The following is a 19,814-nucleotide window of genomic DNA, read 5'->3' as shown; positions in this document are numbered from 1 at the left end:
GTCTTCTTTCCCTCATATGTGCACACAGATGCATAGACATGCATGCACCCACTCACATATAAACATGCATGCACACACTCACAAGGGCTCTCACATGCAGGGATGCACACCCTGGGTCCTATTACTGCATAGCTCTCCAGGCTCAGAAAGGGTTAAGTTACCCTCACCACATAAATCAAAAGTTCAAGGCTGCACCACACCACAATGATCCCCTCTTTACATATGACGAGAACCAGAGAGGACTGCAATCCCAAGCATCCTGAGTGAGTCTCCCCAGCCCGCACAGGTTATACCGCTGGGGTCAGGGCCGAGGACCTTTAGCGGCAACATTCATTTCCTGAACAGGACAAGCCCTCCTGACCATAAAGCTAATAAGAACTTCCTCGCACGGCGAGCTCCGGCTGACAGGGTGACTTGTCACTGGTCACGCAGGAGGAGAGCGCTGGTTCCCATTAGAGGCTTATGATGCCAGGTGCTCCTAATAAGGCACCTCAGTGAGAAACAAGAGCCTGCTAAGTCCTGGCTCCGACTCTGGAAGTAATCAGGCCTGGGCTTCAGGGATTAGGGAGGGGCCTTCCTTGAAGAAATGGGGGGGGTGTTGGGGGTGGCCTCGGTAGACCCCTGGCAGCCGCTAACCTGCTGAATGGCTTAAATAAATAAATTCCTAAGCATCCTTCCCCATCTTTCCCAGTCACCATAAAAGACTCCCCCAAATTAACACTAGTAACGTTTCCCCAGTACTCCATCCAGGCTTGATGGATTACCCAGAGGGCCATTACGTTAGGCCAGATCTGCTTCCCATGACAGCAAGGAGTGTCATTCCAACAGACCTAATGGTATTAAGATCACAACCCTCAGCTAATCCACTTAGGCCAGGAGAGGATGACAGGGGACTCAGTGTCTCCCCTATCAGGCTGGGGTCACAAAGGAAGTGGAAGGTAGGTAGGCAACTTCTTACCCCATCCCTGCTGCTACCAGTTAACTTGGTTTTGCTTCCACATACCACCACCCATCCTCTGCAAAGGTAAATGGTTTGATGGAGTGCGGATCTTATTTTTAGCTCATCTGATGGCTCCAGTGCCCATGCGCTGTACGTCTTTACTTTCTGAGGATTCCTGTTGGCTGTAAAGAACTTAGACAAAACTAGCATTTTTTCTTTTTCCTCTTCATCAAAACATCCGTGACGGGGTCTTTTAGTAGTTTCCTCAGCATTGCCATGCTGTCCCAGGAAGTCCCTTCTCTTACCTAACCCAGCTCCTTCCTCCCGTAACCCTGAACACAATCTGTTCACACTGAAGAAAATCGGGTCTCAGGGTCAGAGTGGAAAGTGAGTTCAGAACTGAGACTCAAACAGGATTTGGGGGAGTTTTAGGCAAAGTTTCCATGCTGACAAGAAAGGGCTGGAGCCCCTCCCCACAGCTGCAGAGTTAAGCCTCGCATAGGCAAAACCCAACCATAGTTTTTTCAGACTGAGCCAGCATAATAAGGACACAGGGGCTTTTAAGGGGAAACAGTAGAAAGGGGGATTTCTGATTATGCTGGCATGGAATTAACAACTTGGAGTTTTTATTTTTGAAAATGGGTCTTTTTTTTCTCTCCCTTTATCTGTTTTTCTGTTTTCTAGTCAGCATAAAAGCTTGTACCTCTAGAAGCTGGTCACTCCGTCAGTAAGATGTGACACCAGATTTCCCGGATCTGTGTGGTCTGGGCCCATAAACACCTGTCCACTATGCCATGTGCAGGTGACTGACCTCTTCTGAAGCCACCAGGAGAAATGAGAGACCAGAACTGGTCCCTTAGCTTCAAGGAAAATGAATCAGAAGACTAAAGCGCTAATCCTGGCACCCTCTCCTGCTTTCCATAAAGTCGACTAACCTCCTGGACTTTCCTTGGCCATCAGAAATGTGAAACTAACACCTTCCTTACAAGTCAGCTAAGAATTAAGCAGATCTCATGAGTGCACTCAGCCCAGAAACTGACATGTAACAAGCACAGAATACTGTCCCTGAACCACTCTGGGAAGGATCCTCAGAGAGAGAGTTCTCAGCCCCCATCATTCATGTGAGCCCTGCCCAAGACTGCCTGCAGTAAAGTAAGGTGGTACATGTGTGCCCCATATCACCTCCACCAAAGTGCCCCCCGACACACACTGAGCCCTGTGAACAAAGAGTGGACACCACATCTGTGCTCTGTGTTTGGACCAACCAGACAGCAGCAGCACTGTCCAGCTAAATTTCAAGACCTGGAATAATTCGCCAGACCCTGGGCCAATGGGACAAGGCGTACCCCGGACATGAGAGTGCACTGGTCCACTTCCCAGGGAAGACAGAGGAGCACACGGGCCTGTGCTGTGGGCATGGCCTTCTGCACAACAGTGATGGATACCAAATGGCATCCACCTACGGAACCTAGGCACTATGCATTTCCATGTTTTGCAAATACTTACAGGTTGCTCCCTCCTTATAATGACCCCTTGGGTAGGTACGGTTATTATTATCCCACTTCATAAATGAACAGACAGCCTGTAGAGGTTAACTACCACAACCCCAATCACACAGCCAGTAAGTGATAAAATTAGCATTCTGACCAGAGTCAATAGGAGCACATTCACTATGTATAAAACATGGGGTTGGAGGTGGTAAAGGGCTCTGTGACAATCTTTATCTATCAGAGTAACTATGGAAGAGTCACCCCTTTCACCTAAGATGCCAAACATAACTTTTAGTTATCATGGAACATTCAAGAACCCTCGTCACCTCTTATCTTCATTTTGCAAGACTCTTAAGTCTTACACTTGAACTTTCAGTTGTATGTATTTTAAAGTCAACACACACACACACACACACACACACACACACCGAATTAGCTAGAAATCAAAAGTGGAATTTGAGTCTAGCCATTTGGGTTAAGAACATTTTAAAAACTCTAGCATTTTCCTAAAACATGCAGGTTTACGAAAGTTTCAAGAGTTCATTCTAGATCTCGTATGGGTAAGTTGGGCATGGTGGAGCACACCTTTAGTCTCAGAACTTGGAAGGCAGAGGCAAGCATATCTGTGAGTTCAAGGCCAGCCTGGTCTACATAGTGAGTTCCAGGACAGTCAGGGGTGTAGAGTGAGACCCAGTCTCAAAAAAAAAAAAAAAAAAAAAAAAAAATCCCCAAACACAGCTGAGTGCAGACAGAAGGAAATCAAACTGATCTTCATCTCGGCTGTCAGATCCCACAATGCAAATTCCAAAACACAATGAACCAACAACCCAGCAAGTGCTCATCAAAGTCAGAAAAGAAAGCTCAGGATGGAAAGGGGGCAGCAACAACGCAGATAACTCAGAGCCTTAGCCTCCAAAGCAGCTGGACATGAGGACGCACCACTGGCAAAGACTTGGCCACCTCACTTCTCTTCACAGCCACAGACCTCTCCAAAAGACCAGGTTTCCATGAGCCCAGGAGGTTAGGGACAGAATCATTCATCACCCCCGAAAGGATACTTACAGGAAACAGCAATGGGTCTGAATAGGATTGGAGCAAATCTGTGAATGACATAGTAGCTGTAAATAGCTACTAAGCAAAGCCTGGATACACCTGACCTTTAGAACTGACGTCAAGGAAGATGGTTGAAGCCTCCAAGTCTGGCAGTTTAGGGATGGTGCTGGTACCTAAAGACGAGGTCAGATGGAGCTGAGCCAGAACAGCACTGTCCATGTTCTTATAAGGCCTGCTGCAGCGTGCCCAAGGCCCATGAGCTAGAAGGCAAGCAGAGTGCCTGGCCCTAATCATTTATAGCTGTGTGACCATCAGCAAGCCATTCACTTGTTTTCAAAACTTTTCTTTATCTCTAAGTTGGGGGGCTTGATACTATCCCAAGACCACTTATCCAAACCCGCTAGGTGCTTCAGAAATCAGAACTGCGCAGATGGTAGGCTCATTGGGACCTGTGTTTAACAGCTCCAGTGGCATCTAGGGCAGCACTCTGTAATCAAACACATTAATATTTTTGCAGCAAAACATATGAATATTCAAAATAAAGCAGGATAAATATAGTCTCGCATCAGCTTTTGCCGCTAAATGAGTTTGCTGCAAACTTACACAAAACCTTTTAGCTTTCAGAGCTTCTCTGACTTCGTAATCACAGAGCTAGGAATCTTTCTCTCTCTCTCTCTCTCTCTCTCTCTCTCTCTCTCTCTCTCTCTCTCTCTCTCTCACACACACACACACACACACACACACACACACACACACACTCCCTCAGAAGGCTGTGAGTTAGGAGAGAGACGTGTTTTACAAGAAGATAGAGCACCACAGCAGAAAGTGGGCATTATTAACGTGGCTGCTGGGCTCTCATCACTCCACAATTCACCTTGTTCTATAAGAAGTTGGTGTGGCCTCAGAGGTGCCTAGAAGCCAAACATGGCAGCTCAGACATACAATCTCAGCATCTGGGATGTTGCGGCAGGGGGGGCAAGGGGAGTTCAAGGCTAGTCTGGGCTATAGTGTGAACTGAGAGAGAGATGGGGGTTGGGGGGAAGAGGAGGAAGAGGAGGAGGAGGAGAAGGAAGAAGAAGAAGGAGGAGGAGGAGAAGAAGGAGAAGAAGAAGAAAACTGGGGAAGCCTCAGTTGGTAGAGTGTGTGTGCTCAGTTGGTGGTAGGGTGCATTGTTCAGTTGGCAGAGTGCGTCACTCAGTTGGTAGGGTGTGTGTACTCAGTTGGTAGGGTGTGTGTACACAGTTGGTAGGGTGTGTGTACTCAGTTGGTAGGGTGTGTGTACTCAGTTGGCAGTAGGATGCACTGTTCAGTTGGTAGGGTGCATGTGCTCAGTTAGTAGGGTGTGTGTACTCAGTTGGTAGTGTGTGTGTACTCAGTTGGTAGGGTGCATGTGCTCAGTTGATAGGGTGCGTGTACTCAGTTGGTAAAGTGCTTTCCTAGCATACACAAAGCCCTAGCTCCTCAGCACCACAAGCACTAGGTGTGGTGGTTCCCAGCATTTCAGGGGGTGGGAGCAGGAGGATCAAAAATCCGAAGAAGGCCACCCCTAGCTGTATAGTAAGTTTGCAGCTACCTGGGGTACACTAAATCCTGTCTCAAAACAAGCCATCTGACCTCTGCATGGTCCCTCACTGAAAACAGAGTCTGTGAGAGAGAGGCTAGCTGAGCAGACAGACCTCCAGCATCCCAGCTACGTGGTTCATGTGTCCTCTAGCCAGCCCCAGGAAGCTTGGGGAAGAGCTCTACGCAGGTGGGTTTGGGGAGACAGCCAAGATCATTCCTTGGTGCCTGCGCCTCCCTTGCAGAACTAAGTACGAGTTCCCACTATGCAGCAGAGCTGCTGATCTGACCTGAGGGCTGCTCAGTGTTTGATCTGGTAGAGGCTCCCATAGAAGATCTAAGCCCTACTCTCATTCGGCAGCACTAAGGTCAGAAGTAAAACAAAAGCTGTCTCGCGTGTGGGATAGACACAGCCATAAACGAGGACTGTGTCTTCACAGTCAACGACGCTGCTCTTGTAAGGTTATTGTACACGGCATAAAGTTGGGGATGAAAAGGAGCATCTGACCCAGGTGAGCTGGATCCGAGACCACATCCAGACCAACTCACAAACAGAACTGCAGCAGCTTTTCAGAGAAAGGAGACAGGTGAGCATCAACTAGGAGATGCTGGACTTCCAGAAGCCAGATAGGGTCCCCTCTCCCACAGACTGGGGACCTGTTGGGTCCAGAATCTAGAGAAGACTGCTGATCAATCGTGTCTTCTCACTGGCTAGCTTCCTTTGGGTTCTGTTAGTTAAATAAGGCCACCTGGTTTATCCAAGTGATGTTCCTGTCTGATCTTTCCATCCATTCATCCATCCATCCATCCATCCATCCATCCATCCATCCTTCTTCCATCTGCTATTTCCTTGATACCCTCCCATCTGGTACAGGAATCATGACACTCAATCCCACTATGTTTCATTACCATTCTCTGTCCAGCCAAGAGGTGCTCCCATCATGCCATACCAGGTTGGGATCAAGTTATAGGGAAACCTATGCCTTGCTTCTCCACAACTCTGCCCTTTCTTTAACCCCAAAGCAAGAATAAATGCCAAATACTTCATCTGTACCAACACTTTAACCTGCTGGCTTAAAATAAAACAAGCCTTGTGGCCTCTACCCTATCATAGCCATCCCTGTTAGGATCCCAGCCAATTCCCACAGTTTCCTGGCATCTGATTTTTCTATCTTGCCTTTCTGTTTGCGCTGGTAGCTGTGATGATTTTTCTTCCACTGAACATTCCTCAGATTGCTGATAGGTGGGAAGGGGGCAATGCACAGAGAGCAGTGGGGAATGGAGAGGTGGTGCTTTAATCCTGGTGCCTGGAGGGAGGAGAGGAAAGGCCTCCCATAAAGAGCATCTAGCCAGGGGTAGAGTGCGCAATACACACACACACACACACACACACACACAGAGAGAGAGAGAGAGAGAGAGAGAGAGAGAGAGAGAGAGAGGGAGGGAGGGAGAGGGAGAGGGAGAGGGAGAGGGAGAGGGAGGAGATCTTCTCTCTCCCTTGATTTCCTGAGATCTCACACTTTAGCTGCTTGGGATGACCATCTCATTTCAACCCTCAGTCAAAAGCTCATTTTTTTTTTCTTTCAGCAGCCCACAGTGTAGCACCAAGGACTCCAGATTCGAGCCACATTGTTATAAGGTTATGAGGACAGGAACATAGTCTACACCACCTCACACAGGCTCCAGTAGACGGGACTGTTCGGAACCCCACACATTAGAGCTCAGAGCCAACGGGAAGACACAAAAAGGAGGCTAGGACTGCCTTGAAGAGAGAGGGTGAGTTCTTCGCTTTCATGGTGACTACATGGTGGCCACAGCTCCAGTGACTCTGGATGTCACTTCAATCAGCATCAACCCTTAAAGCCAACCTCAGAAAGCTGGAAGAATACTGAAGATGCTTCCCATGCACAGGGCTAGTTTACTCCTCCCAGCCCTTTGAGATTCAGCTCAGTCAAGCATCATTTCTTCCCATCAGGGTCCCATCACATGAGAACCCAGAACTCTCGGGACAGGTCCATCTTTTTCGGCCTTCTCTAGTAGAAAGAAAACTATGTACACAGGCTCATTGAGAACTCTTAGTTCTGGAAGGAAGGCTTGGGAGACACAAGAACTAGAAAAAAGGCCAGGCATTTGGTACACAATCTTAATCCCAACCCTCCTGACCAGAGGCAGAAACAGGTAGGGCTCTGTGAGTTCAAGTCCAGTCTGGTCTCCAGAGCTAGTTCCAAGCTATCTATGGTTATTGCAGTAAGATCTTGTCTCAAAACCAATAAGATAAATTTTCTATAAAACAAATCCGAAAAGAAAGCCTTTTATTTGTGTGTGCACACTGCTATGCATGAGTGCGCTTGTGGGGGTCAGAAGTCACATTAGGCATCTTCTTCAATTGTTCTCCACGCCAATCCTCTCGTTGAACATGGAACTTGTAGATCAGGCTGACTGGCTGGAAAGACCCAGGGTCTGTCTATCCCCACCTCCCCAGGGCTAGGATTACAGATGCATTTTGCTGGGCTTGGCCTTTTGGTGGTGTGCACGGCTTTTTACACTGGGATCCAAACTCGGGTCCCCACGCTTGCAGAGCAAGCACTTTACCAACCGAACCGTCTCTCCAGCCTCACCCCCACCCCAAGAGTGACCTTAAAAAGTGACTTTCTATCATACCCCACTTTCCACCGCATGTTCACATGTGGAGAAGATGATAGACTTATCCGGTCAGGTTTGGGAGGGGGTTTCCTCTTAAGGAAAATGTAAGCAAAAACAAGCATACTTTCGTCAGTCTATTTCTGAGCAGACCAAGTACCAAGAAGACACATATCCGCAATTGTTATTTTATGTATCACTGTGGGGAAAATGGCTACTTTTAGCTGAGTGCCACTTTCCTTAGGGTACAGCCCACAGCGGCCAATCAGAGAACTTCGGAGCAAGCTGCGGCTAGAGGTGATTGTATCAGTTTCCCACCCACCTCAGGTCCCCTGAATAAGCAACAGGAATGGAGGAAGGGGAGAATGCATACAAAAGTGGAAAATCCGCCCAAGATCATCAAAACAGCCAGCCGGAAGTTGTGCGAAAGGTTAGCATCCATGACGACAGAAAACCGGATTTGTGGGCACAACTCATCAGACCCAGGGATGAGGGATGAGAACGAGGGGCTTATAGTTTATGGCAAACAGAAAAGACAAACCCACTGTTGCCTCCCTCTCTGATGAGCACTGGTCAATGCTCCCCCACCTGTTCTGCAGGAAGGTGCAGATCCTCTTCTTCACTGGATGGCTGGAACCACAATGCATGAGAGGTTAAGTCTTAGTTGGAATCTCTCTGCCTTGCTAAGGACTTCGTCTCAGCATTTTCTTGTGTATTAGTAAAAGAAACACTACCTACCTCTTAAGGACATTGCAAAAAATGTGCAATTCCAGGTAAAGCACTGATCCTGAACCAAGTGTGTCACAAGAATTCAAAAGGGGGGGGGGGTCATTGTGCAGAGAGCCAGAGGGCAGCCAAGGCTAGCCCTTGTGATCGCAGAGGGGATAAGAGACTAAACAAACTGTAAGACCAAAACTCTCACAGGCGTCCTTCTCCTTGATTTGGACTAAAACCTCCTCTGCCTCACAATGTGTCTCCCACAACAGATGTTTGGGTCCTCCGAGTACGTGTAGGACTTGAACAACATCCAAGCCATGCTACTGTCCTAGGCTGAAGACAATGGCCTGCCATTACACAAACCCTGGCCAGTAGGGGTAGGAAAAGCCAAAGCCTGATAACGTGGCTCGATCCCTGGCCACAGGAGACCCTCAGCCTGAATCCCCACTTCCTGCCCTTTTTCTTGCATTCAACAGTTAGTCACTCTGGGCAAAACAAAAGCAGAGATCAAACCACAGGAAAACCAGATGGAAGCCCAGAAGCAAAACAGAAAAGAAGGCCTAGGAGCTGGGTCCATGGGTTCCCTAATGCTTTGGACAGACACCATTTCCTCTCCCCATCCTCTTATAATTAACTATGGGCCCTCCTATGCCTCAGTATGGGAAAGAGTGGTTTGGTTTCGCTTTTATTTTTTTTAAGGAACACAGAGGAGTCAGGTCCCCAGATTCAGGATGGGCCAGGCATAAAGGAACGCCATCAGGGACCGGAGATGTGCAAGGCTGGGGCAGGGGGTTACCTGTGCTGCTCCACGGCCTCGTTGTCCGGAAGCTCGACCCCACACACGCTGCACTGCTCCCCCAGAGGACGGCTCTCGGCCTTCATGCCCACAGCCAGCTCACCCAGCTTGCTGAACAGCTCCCTCTGGATGAAGCCCTGAGGCAGCAGGCCCCCATAGGTGCTGAAGTCCATGGAGACGGCCAGGGCAGGTTGCACATGGAGACCAGAGGTCCCTGACGACGGCATGCTCAACACAGCATCGGCCTTATGGTTGGGCAACACTGAGTAGATGCCCAAATGCTTCTCCACTGGGGGTACCAGGGGCTCCTGTCGCCCGGGGGGTCCCTGACCAGCTTCAACAGGAGGGGACGGCTGCTCACCACTCTCTTCTCGCCCATAATGAAGCTCCCTGGCACTGGTGATGACGCTGCTTCTAGTGGGAGTCCCAGGCCCCTCTTTGCTCCTTTCTTCAAGCTTGTCCCCGATCCCTCCTGAGATGCTGGACTCAGCTGCCCCAGGGCTGTCCTGGCCAGGGACTTCATCTACCTGCATCATCTCTGTCTTGACCTCAGCCACCCCAGGGTGCCGCCCACCCCCCACCAGTGTGGGCTCTTCAGGCCCTGCAGGTGGCTGAAGAGTTCCTTGCAGGAGAGACTGTCCTATGGTCATCAAACTGTCCACTGCTGCCTTGGTAGGACTCATGGCTGAAAGACCAAAAGAGGTGGAGACCGAAGGGCTCTGGTCCACCATAGGCCCAGGGAGGCTCTGTCCAGCCACGCTGGCATACCCACTCTCCTCGCTGGAATGCTTCGAGATGAAGATGTTCTTGAGGTATCGAGCCTTGCGGTCCTCTTCTTCTTCGCCCCCACCATCAGCCATGGTGGCCTCTGCGTCATTGTCATCGGATGCCTGGATGGTCTCCAGGATCTTCAGGCACTGCTCCTCCAGGTACTCGATTTCCAGGATTTCAGCTGCATACAGCAGGTCATCCAGGTCCTCTGCCTTAGCTTGCAGTGTGGCTGTGTAGGCATACTCCAGAATCTGCTGGAAGGTCTTTGGCGAGAGGAAGTCCAGGGTATAGTGCTGGCTGTTTCGGTGGAAGAGAATCTCAAACATCTTGCTGGTGCAGGCCAGCACCGTCCGGTGGGCATGGAACTCCTGGCTGTCCACCATGATGACCACATCGCACAAAGTCCCGGCCAGTCGCATCTGGTTGGCCTTGCACAGCAGCCCCGTAGGGTGGCTAGGGTTCTGCAGCTGGATCATACCCATCTTTGTCAGATCCATGATGCTCCCCTTGGCTCAGGCATGGGGCTCTCTTTCCTTCTTTGCTCTGCGTGGTGGGGCAGGGTAGGCTTCCTGGGCGAGCAGAGGGGACTGAGGAAAGGAAGAAGAGAAGAGGGAATAGAGTTGAGCAAGTGACAATGTCCCCAGTGTCCCTAGAAATAAGAATTCAAACATTACAATATGCCTTCACTCTGGCATGACGCTCTTGGGGGTTTTAATGGAAGGGGCTTGGGCTTCCTAGAAATCTATGAATCAGCCTTCATAACAAGCCCAGGGTTCTGAGAGTAAAAAGGTTATGCTTCCCCATATGTTTAATCAACTGCTCTGTAGCATCTGCTGGATGAAGCGAAATGAAGATCACAATGAGTCCTAGGCATTCTTTAAGCCCGAGAGTAGAGACTTTCCATGTAAGACCAGTGTCCACCAGGAGGCTTACAAACATGCTTAAAATTAACGGGTTAACCCTTTCCTTTAGTCAACTGAAGCATTCAGCTTTACTGCGGACCCCCTATAAGCAAACTCTCATCTTCAATGCTTTTCTAGTTCTACTTCCCTGAGATGACCTTAGGAGACAAGCCAAATCCAGCCAGGGCGCTAGATATGGTGGTGCCCTGTTATCTACGAGCAATGGGGCTGTCCTCTGCTAACCATGCCCTCTGTCCATCATCCAGTGTCTTCTATGGCCTCTGTCCTTGCACTCTGGAATCTGGGCCGCAAAGGACTGGCCTACCCATTTTTAGGCAGTAAACACACACACACACACACACACACACACACACACACACACTTCACATTCTAGCTTGTCATTTCTACCTACAAGTTCCTCAAACTTACTGTGTATGTCCAAGGTGTGGTGTGTGTGTGTGTGTGTGTGTGTGTGTGCGCGCGCGCGCGCTAGCTGAAGAGTATTAACATGCCTGCATACAATTATACAAGATGATACAGTCTTCTCCTTTCCCTTCTGCCCACAAACACCCAATGGACAGAATGCTCTAAAATGGGAAAGCAGAGAGACACCATAGAAAGGTGTGTTCCCAACAGTTTTGAGGGCTCATGCCGGACTGGATGCCTCCCAGGTGTTACAAGCCCAGTGACAAGGAGAAAAACTGACATGGGACATGGCTCTAGAAGTGACATTGGCACCAGCATCTCTGGTTAAGTCTAGAAGGTGGGGAAGACGGGGTTGTAACACAAAGGCCTCTCCCGTAGCCTGTTCTGGATCACTGAGTGGCTCCCAATTCTGAACAGCCACTGGGACATGGACAGAAAGACCTAACGGGCCCAGGTCCCAGCTTCTGCCTAGCTGTGGCCAACACCTCACACAGCCAATGGCCTGGGGAGAGGGTGGAGAGAACTAGGTTTCTCACCCACTCTTCATGGAGCTGGCCTTCACCCTCAACAGGAGTCTTAAGGACTCTTAGGCACAAACTCATGCAGAAAAGGTTAACAGCACTGGTTGGCCACTCTTACTGCCCACCCCAAAGTGGAAACGCAGGGCATCAACAAGGGTGAGACATCCGTCCATCAAAAGCTTCATGAACATGGTGTGCATTCGGCAGAGATCAGAGTTTCAGAGGACTAAGAGGGAGAACTAAAATAAAGAAGGTTTGCTGCCTGAATATCTTTCCCCAAAGGAGCCTTTTGGGCCTTGAGGCAAATCAAGGTGCCCTCTCCCTCACCCGCAGCTCGGCACCCGCGATCGGACTGTCGCTAGCTGCAGCGATCAGCCAGGCGGCGCTGGGCAAAGCGCTAACTCGCCAGAGCTCCGAGGATCGATCGCGCTTCCAACACACCCCTCGTTCCCAGCGACCCCCGCCGAGACTTGCAGAGGACTTTGGCAAACTTGGTAAAGCAACTTTTCCCCGGGAGTCAGGGCCTGGAAGAAAGGGAACCGAGCTAAGAAAACAGGGAAAGCGAAAGAGACCGGGGAAAGGAGAAGGTCCGAAGCCGCTGGACGGCGTTGCTAGGCCGGCCAGGCGGCGCAACCCGCAGGAGAAGGGGAAGCACAAAAGCCCTGCGGCGAATGGTGGGAGGCCAAGCAAGAAGAGATCTCCGGGTCCTCCGTCTCCCACCCAAGATCAGGATCCCCGGGAAAGCCATCAGCAAGGTTCCCGGCCTCCCGCACCAGCTGCCGGCGTGCCCGAGTTAGACACGCTAGGAGCGTGGCGGGGAGGAGGCGAGCTAGTCGCTGCGGAGCGCGTCTTTGCATTCCGGTGGGTCAGCAGGCTGGCAGGATCGTGCGCATTTCGAGCGCGTGCGGGAGCGTGCGAGGGGCTAGGCAAGCTTGCAGCCGGAGCGCCAGGGTGGGAAAGACATCCCGAATGCATCAGGTGCAGAGCCCGGGATCCCACCGTGCGCGGCCGGGAGCGCACAGCGAGCTCCGGCGCCACGGCTGCTCCCACCGAGAGCCGAGGAGGACCCGGAGCACCGGAGTCTCTTCTAAGCTTCCCTCTCCTTAAAAAGGGGCATCAACTCCAACCAAGAAAAAAGAAAAGATCCCACCACGTTTTTCTCTAACGAAAACAAAACCCAAACGGTACCAGTCCCCTCCCCTCCGCCCCCCACGTCCACTCCTCGGCTCCTTCGGTTCTAGCTCCCCAGCGGGGCAGCGAATAAACACAAATAAATAAGGCACAATCCTATCTCACGCCAAGCGCACCGGTCCGCATACATATGAGCACCCACAGGCTCTCTGCTCTTCCGCCAGCCCTTAGCTGTACAAAGCCACCCAATCCCGACCACACGCGCCCGCAGCCCCGGCAGACCTCCCCGCTTGCCACCTCTCACCCGGACCGTGCCCCGAGGAGGAAGGTTGGGGAGGCAGCTGCGCCCAAGCTGACAGCCTGGGCTCCGCTTTCTAGCTGACCCCCAACCGGCGCAGGCGATCGTTGCAGCAGCAGCAACCAGAGAGCCCCGCAGGAGCCCAGCGGCCGAGTGGCCAGAGCTAGCGCCACCCGCCTAAACCTCTCCCGCCCCAGGGCGCCCTGGCGGGAGGCGATCGCTGGGCGGTGCGTGTCCTTCCCGTGTTCCCTACACACACACACACACACACACACACACTCACCGCTTGCCGAGCCTGGAGCTTGGGGTGGGTGTGCGTGCCTGGGGGGATGAGGGGTGTGCCTGGATCGGGGAAGGGGTGTTGCTGGGGAACTGTTGCTCCGGATCTCACGGCGGCAACGGCGGCATCGCCCGGCAGTTCGCAGTACCCGCTCTCATCACCCTTAACTCCTCTCTGCCGCTAGGTTAGCAAATCACCACCGGCTGCGGCGCCTCCGCCGCGTCCCACGTCAACGCCGAGCCCCCTCCCCTGCGAGGCCCCGGCGCCTCTCCATCTTTAGTGCTGGCGGCCGAGCCCGGCTCCCTGCCCACAGCTGCCCCCTCCCCTCCCCCTGGCCGGCCTCGGCCCGCCCACCCCGCCCCACCCCCGCCCTGGCGGAGCCCGTGCGCGTTCCTAGCCCGGCCCTCCCTTCCCGGGCGCTTCCCTCCCCTCCCAGCGCTTGGCGCTCCGGGCTTCGCCTGACATCTAGCTGCTGCCCGGTCGCCAGCGGCCGTTCCCCGTAGCTAGGCGGAGAGGGCAAAAGGTTGCAAGGCAGAGGGGCAGCAGAGGACCTGTCAACTCCTAATGGGGCAGAAGGATGAGAGGGAGGAGCAGTCCCCACTTTAGCCTCGGGTTTCTTATTTCCAATGGGCATGTGGTGTATCCCGCTCCCCCAACTCCCGTGCTCAAGAGCGGAGTTTTGTACGGTTTTCTAGTGTTTGCACCAGTTCAGTGTGTGGCATCTAGCCTTTCACTTTTCCTCCGGATTAGGGTTGCATCCTGCCTTACCCTAGACATTGGTTTTAAAAGGGTTGTTTCCCAGTCCCAAACCAGGCCTCTCATGCCGGCCCTTAGGGAGTGAGCGTTTGAGTTAGCGGGATTTGGCCAGTCAGATCCAGAGGGGCCAGTGGAGATCTGGTAAGGGGGCGGCGTCTCGATTTTGCTATCTGGATAGTTGCAAGCTGAGGTCAAGGCCTGAGTAAAACTTTTTCACTCTCAATCTCGGGCATCCTCTCCCCTCCCCTACTTACCCGGCCCCAGGAATCTGGATGCAAAGTTCTGAAGATCCTGCGCCTAGCTCAGCTCAGCCTTCCCATGCGAGTGGAAGCTTGGAAAAGCGTTGGGCCTCTCCAAAATACTTTCTCCCCCTGGGCAGCTATCCCCATTTTTAAAGGGGGTTGAGATGACCAACCGTAGGGTAGAGAGACCAGAGAAAAATGTGTCCTTCCTCCAGCTGCGAGAAGCTGAGCCGGGGGTGGGGTGAGGGTGGAAGGTATTTTCTTGAGCCCTGGCCTCTAGCAAAAGCCCCAGAGCACCAATGTTGGGGGTGTGGTGGAGAGCGCCACCCAGGGGCGCTCTACACAGCCCCACCCTCAAGTCCTGAGGGTTCCAGGCTTTCAGTGAGGGGTGCTGTGTCCTTGACTGGCAAGGGCTTCTAATCTCCCACAGGACTCACCGAATCGCATTTTGGTGCCCCACGAGCTAAAGGAGGAGGAAGGTAAGGGCGATGAATGGGAACAAAATCCCACGAAGACCAGGTGGGCTAAGTTTACACACGGTCTGCACGGGGTTGCTAGTGAGCAAGGGACACTCCAGTTCTCAGCCTAGGAGTGGGAGAGAGGAGTCAGCAGAACGGTGCACTAGAAAAGTGAAGGAAGAAAACAGCGATTGAGTTACCCTCTAATAGGCAACATCACATGGACCAGGCAAGGGGAGTTCCCCCCCCCACCCCGAAGTCATTTGGTATACAACAAGAAGCAATCCTATTTAAAGGCTACCTGATTTTTCAAGCTAAGGCCAACCTTCTGTAAGACAAGGGATTTGAGGAAAAGTTAAGAAGGAACTGCCATAAAAGAAAAAAAGCAAGAGTGGATGAGCATAAGGGGGGCAGGAACACACACACACACACACACACACACACACACACACACACACACCACAGCCTACCCCCCACCCCAACCCCCACCCCCTACCGCCGTTCTGTGGATGCCTTGCTAGAGAACCACCGCACTTGCTGAATTCCTGCCCAAGGAAAGCTTGCTGTCTCCGGTCCACATCCACCTACCAGCCTCTCTCCAGCAGTCACCGGAGAAGCACACAATTAACCTCTGATCCTATTCTCCCATTAATCCTCAAATCAGAGAAAGAGAATCTGTGGACACAATGAGAAAGAAAGAATGATTCCTGCCTGGCTCTGGCCTCCACCCCCCCCCCCACACACACCCCACCATAGTCACTGTATGTGAAAATCTCCCTTGCTTCATAAACTCTGCCCGTTAAAGAGCCCAGCCCTTGTTAGTAAGTGTTAAAGAGAGAGTAATGCCTGGATTTAAGAGGTGGGGAAGGTAACAGAAAGGGGATAAGGCAAGCGAGCCTGTGGGCTGAGTGCCAGTGTTGGGCTCCCAAGCATTTCCACTTAGCGATGAAGGCTGGCCGCTAGGCAGTTTGATAAGGTTTATTGGGCCCAGATAAACAGCAGCAGCCCCCACCCCCAAAGCACCACCATTTATAGCTGGAGCTGTGTCCTTGGGTCCTGGAAGGCTGATGAGAGTCCCCAGTTGAGAGATTTCATAAGGTAACGCCTAAAACCAAGCAGACTGGAAAAATTATAAAATCATGGGAACAATCTCTCTTCTGTCTGTCTGTCTGTCTGTCTCTGTGTGTGTGTGTGTGTGTGTGTGTATGTGTGTGTGTGTGTGTGTGTTTTCCTTCAATGATATGGTAAGAGAAACTGGAAAACCAACTCCTAAAAAGGCAAAAAACCATGGGACATGGTGGTGCATGCCTTTTATCCCAGCACTCTGGAGACAGACAGGTCAAACTCTGTGAGTTTGAGGCCAGCCCCAGGCACTTAAGTGAGACCTTGCTTCAGAAACAAAACAAAGCGTGGAACCTTGATTCAAGGTTTTTCTGACAAAATGCAAGAGGCCTCACTCACTCACTAGAAGCAGAGACGGAGATGAGCTAACCCTGAAGGAAGATTCCACTACAAAATCCCTCATTCTTTCACCTCCCCATCTCCCTCTAGAGCCCCAGCCATGTAGCCTCTCCAAGCGCAGCTAGTGGAAGAATACATCTGGTCTGAGGGAAACATACCGGAAGGAGGTGGTGGGAGTACTGATTCACTCAGAGCATCCCTGTGAATCTTAACAGGTTGCCTATATTGTTTCAGTTGGTCCTCCTAGCAACCCTGTTGGCATTCTGTGACCATCCTCATTTGGCGAGAAGGGGAAGCTGAATCCTAGAGATTGTTCGAGTCTGACATGATTTGAATCGCGCTGTGTGACTGCACAGCCCAAGCCTAGATTAGCCAGCCTTTATTGAGAGGAGTCAGTGAAACAAGCAAAGCTTTTAATTTCCTCTCTTTCTCTGCCGCCCAGGACAGGGCGAGGTTAGTAGCTCACTGAGCTGAGGACCCGGTGACCCAGTGACTCCTTCTCTACCGTGTAAGGCTTTCTGCACTTGCCTTCCTGGCTCAGAATCCCAGGCTACTGGAAGGGAGTTTTGAGTGACAATACAACATCCAGTAGACACTCAAGTGCTCGAGTATTTTACTTGCATATGAATGTAAAGTCTTAATTCTTTGGGTTGAGGATATAGTTTAATCCCTAGAGTTCTTGATTAGCAAACATCAAGTCCTGGGTTTGATTCCCCAGTACTGAATACACCGATGTGGTGTGCATGCCCCCATGTTCTGTATTCCATAAATGAATTAAGTGCAACAACGTCATGAGACAACGTCTTCCAAATAGCAGTGGGGGGAGTATTGAGGTCAAGTGCATAGTCTCAGAACACCCAACCAGAAGATGCTGCTTAGATGATAGTTTCCACCATGAGGTACTGAACAGTGGAGACCATAACTTGGGCATCTCTTCTAGACACTGAGGACACCCTTGCTGGCATCTACAGTAACTATTGGTTGGTTGATACAGGGTCCCACTTATATAACCTCTGAACACCAATACACCTTGCTAGAGAACAACTTTTCAAAGATGGACGAAGAAGGAATTTTTTTTTTAGCCCCAGCAGCCTTGGGGTCAGTGTGACCCCAAGATATTTGTAATTGAGGACAAGAGAGTGTTTTCTTTCCTCTTTCTCTACCCAGCATATTGCAAATGGCGTTGGGACCTAATGTTGTCAACTCAAATAGCAAATCTGAGTTGTTATTAGTGCAAAGATGCCCTGAGGGGGTAGGCAGTGTGGATGAGATCTGCAAGGGATGTTATGGGGAAGTGTGTTTATAATTATAATGGGATTTAATGTACACTGGGACCAGATGATGGCAGCCATTTAAAAAAGAGATGCCTAATAAGAGAGGTCCCTTAATGACAGGCAGCAGGGCTCAGGTTATTATGGGAAAGTGCCGCGTTTCACTGGGTGTCACTCACCATGTGAAAGGTTTTATAGGGTTCCCAACAAAGCTTTGGAGTGAGATACAGCAACTACTGTCATCAGCTGCAGAGGTGCATCATTTTACCATTGCTGTTTGGAAAGGGGCTACACACACACACACACACACACACACACACACACACACACACGTTTCCTGCCTTACACACAAACTCACACAGGCCTCAGGCCAACACCGGATAGCTCTGGGTGTTTCTGGAAATCTGCTTTGTGCTGAGAAAGACAGCCTCAATTTCAAAACTAAACTTTTGTAGCTATCGAGGGGTGCATTTTCCATATAGTATGCATGGAGGGAGTCGGCATGACTCCCATTATAGGTAATGATAGTCCCACAGCTAAGTCCCCAGACACCATGCTGAAAATTAACCCCCAAGTTTTCACTGGGGAAACAATGGGGCCTTTAAAACAAACGAAACTACATGTTTCTTTGTTGGGAGTCAGGGAAGAAGGGAAGCATGTCATTTATATATATATTAGGTGTTCAACTTATACTAGGCAGCCATTTAACTCTCTGCTTTATCCTTACAGATTTTGATTCCAAGGCTGCTTTGGGGGATAGAGACTGGCTGGTCATGCAGAGCTCCCGTGTTTGGTTCCCAGCATTCACAGGGCATCTTGCAACTGCCTGTAACTCCAATCCCAGGTCCCAGGGAATCCAGCACCTTATTCTTTGGCCTCTGTGGGCATCAGGCACACACATGGTGCACAGACGTACGTGCCAGCAAAACATTTACACACATAATATAAAAATGAATAAATCATTTTTTTTAAAAGAAAGCATGCTTGCTACTCTTGCAGAGGAACAGAATTCCATTCCAAACACTCATGATGGGCAGCTCACAACTGCCCATAATCTACTTCCAGGAAAGCCAATGGCCTCTTCTTACCTCTTCGGGCACTCACACTCACATGGGCACACATATATACATAATTAAAAATAAATCTTTCAAAAATACATATAACGGGCCAGGTGTGGTGGCACACACCTTAAATCCCAGCACTTAGGAGGCAGAGGCAGGCAGATGTCTGTGAGTTTGAGACCAACCTGATCTGCAAAGCTAGTTTCAGGCCAGCTAGAGCTACGTAGTGAGACATTGTCTCAAAGAAATAAATAAAGCCAGACATGATGGCACATGCCTTTAATATAACATTGGGAAGATGGGTGATCTATGAGTTTGAGGCCAGCCTGGTTTACTTGGCTATTTCCATGCCAAAAGCTCTAAACACAGAGAGAGAGAGAGAGAGAGAGAGAGAGAGAGAGAGAGAGAGAGAGAGAGAGAGAATGCCAAAGCCTCTGTTTTACTGTGAGTGGGAATGCCATAGCTATGGACAAAACCTGGAAGAGTATGAGGTCACAATTCTTGGAGATGCTCTGCCAAGTTACATGATTTAGACATTTCTTCCTGATAATAAATAAGTTTATAAAAACCACTTTATTGCACCTACAGTTACCATTGTCTGTTTGCAAAACAAGGTCTGGCCTCTGTGGGTCCTAAAAGCAGAATATGCTTAAGGCACATGATCACTACATTTTGGTCAATATGTGGCCACAAATACGACAGTGTGACAGTATCTGTGAAGCTGTGATCACTGATGATGTCAGCTGGCATTACCAGCACTGTCTTAGTTTGTATGTGCACACTCACACAATGACAAAATCAACTCCCGGGGTGTTCAGAATGGATCCCCATCGTTTCTCAGCACACACCTTCCTCTACCCTGACCCAGGGAGAGAAGGCAAGCCAGTAGAGGAAGTGAACGCTCTGCTTCCAGCCACACTTCCAGCTACTGAGGGTCTGGAGTTAGTCTTCAAAGAGAAATTGTCAGGGTCCGAGATGTGGCTCAGCGGGCAAAGGCACTTGATGGCAAGCCTGAGGACCTGAGTTCCATCTCCAGACTC

At 50.6% G+C, this 19,814-nt stretch overlaps 1 protein-coding gene across 3 annotated transcripts in view; it reads right to left on the bottom strand.

The window, feature by feature from the left end:
• The window catches only part of Zbtb16 (zinc finger and BTB domain containing 16), a 185,136-nt gene extending 171,313 nt beyond the window's left edge, over nt 1-13,823 (bottom strand). Inside the window, exons 1-2 of one of the 3 annotated variants that reach the window (XM_028864850.2) lie at nt 13,529-13,823; nt 9,197-10,554 (exon numbers count right to left, since the gene is read on the bottom strand). In XM_028864850.2, coding sequence (XP_028720683.1) covers nt 9,197-10,464 — 1,268 coding nt within the window. In that variant the 5' untranslated portion in view covers nt 10,465-10,554; nt 13,529-13,823. Of the gene's footprint in view, nt 1-9,196; nt 10,555-12,143; nt 12,233-13,251; nt 13,504-13,528 lie in introns of those variants that run through there. The other 2 variants (XM_028864851.2, XM_028864852.2) reach the window with 2 other exon arrangements.
• Nucleotides 13,824-19,814: the final 5,991 nt, after the last annotated feature.

Source organism: Peromyscus leucopus, chromosome 7 (genome assembly GCF_004664715.2).
Source record: "Peromyscus leucopus breed LL Stock chromosome 7, UCI_PerLeu_2.1, whole genome shotgun sequence".
Classification (NCBI taxonomy): domain Eukaryota; kingdom Metazoa; phylum Chordata; class Mammalia; order Rodentia; family Cricetidae; genus Peromyscus; species Peromyscus leucopus.
Note: the sequence above shows the minus strand (reverse complement) of the source record. Positions and strands in the feature narration are given on the sequence as shown.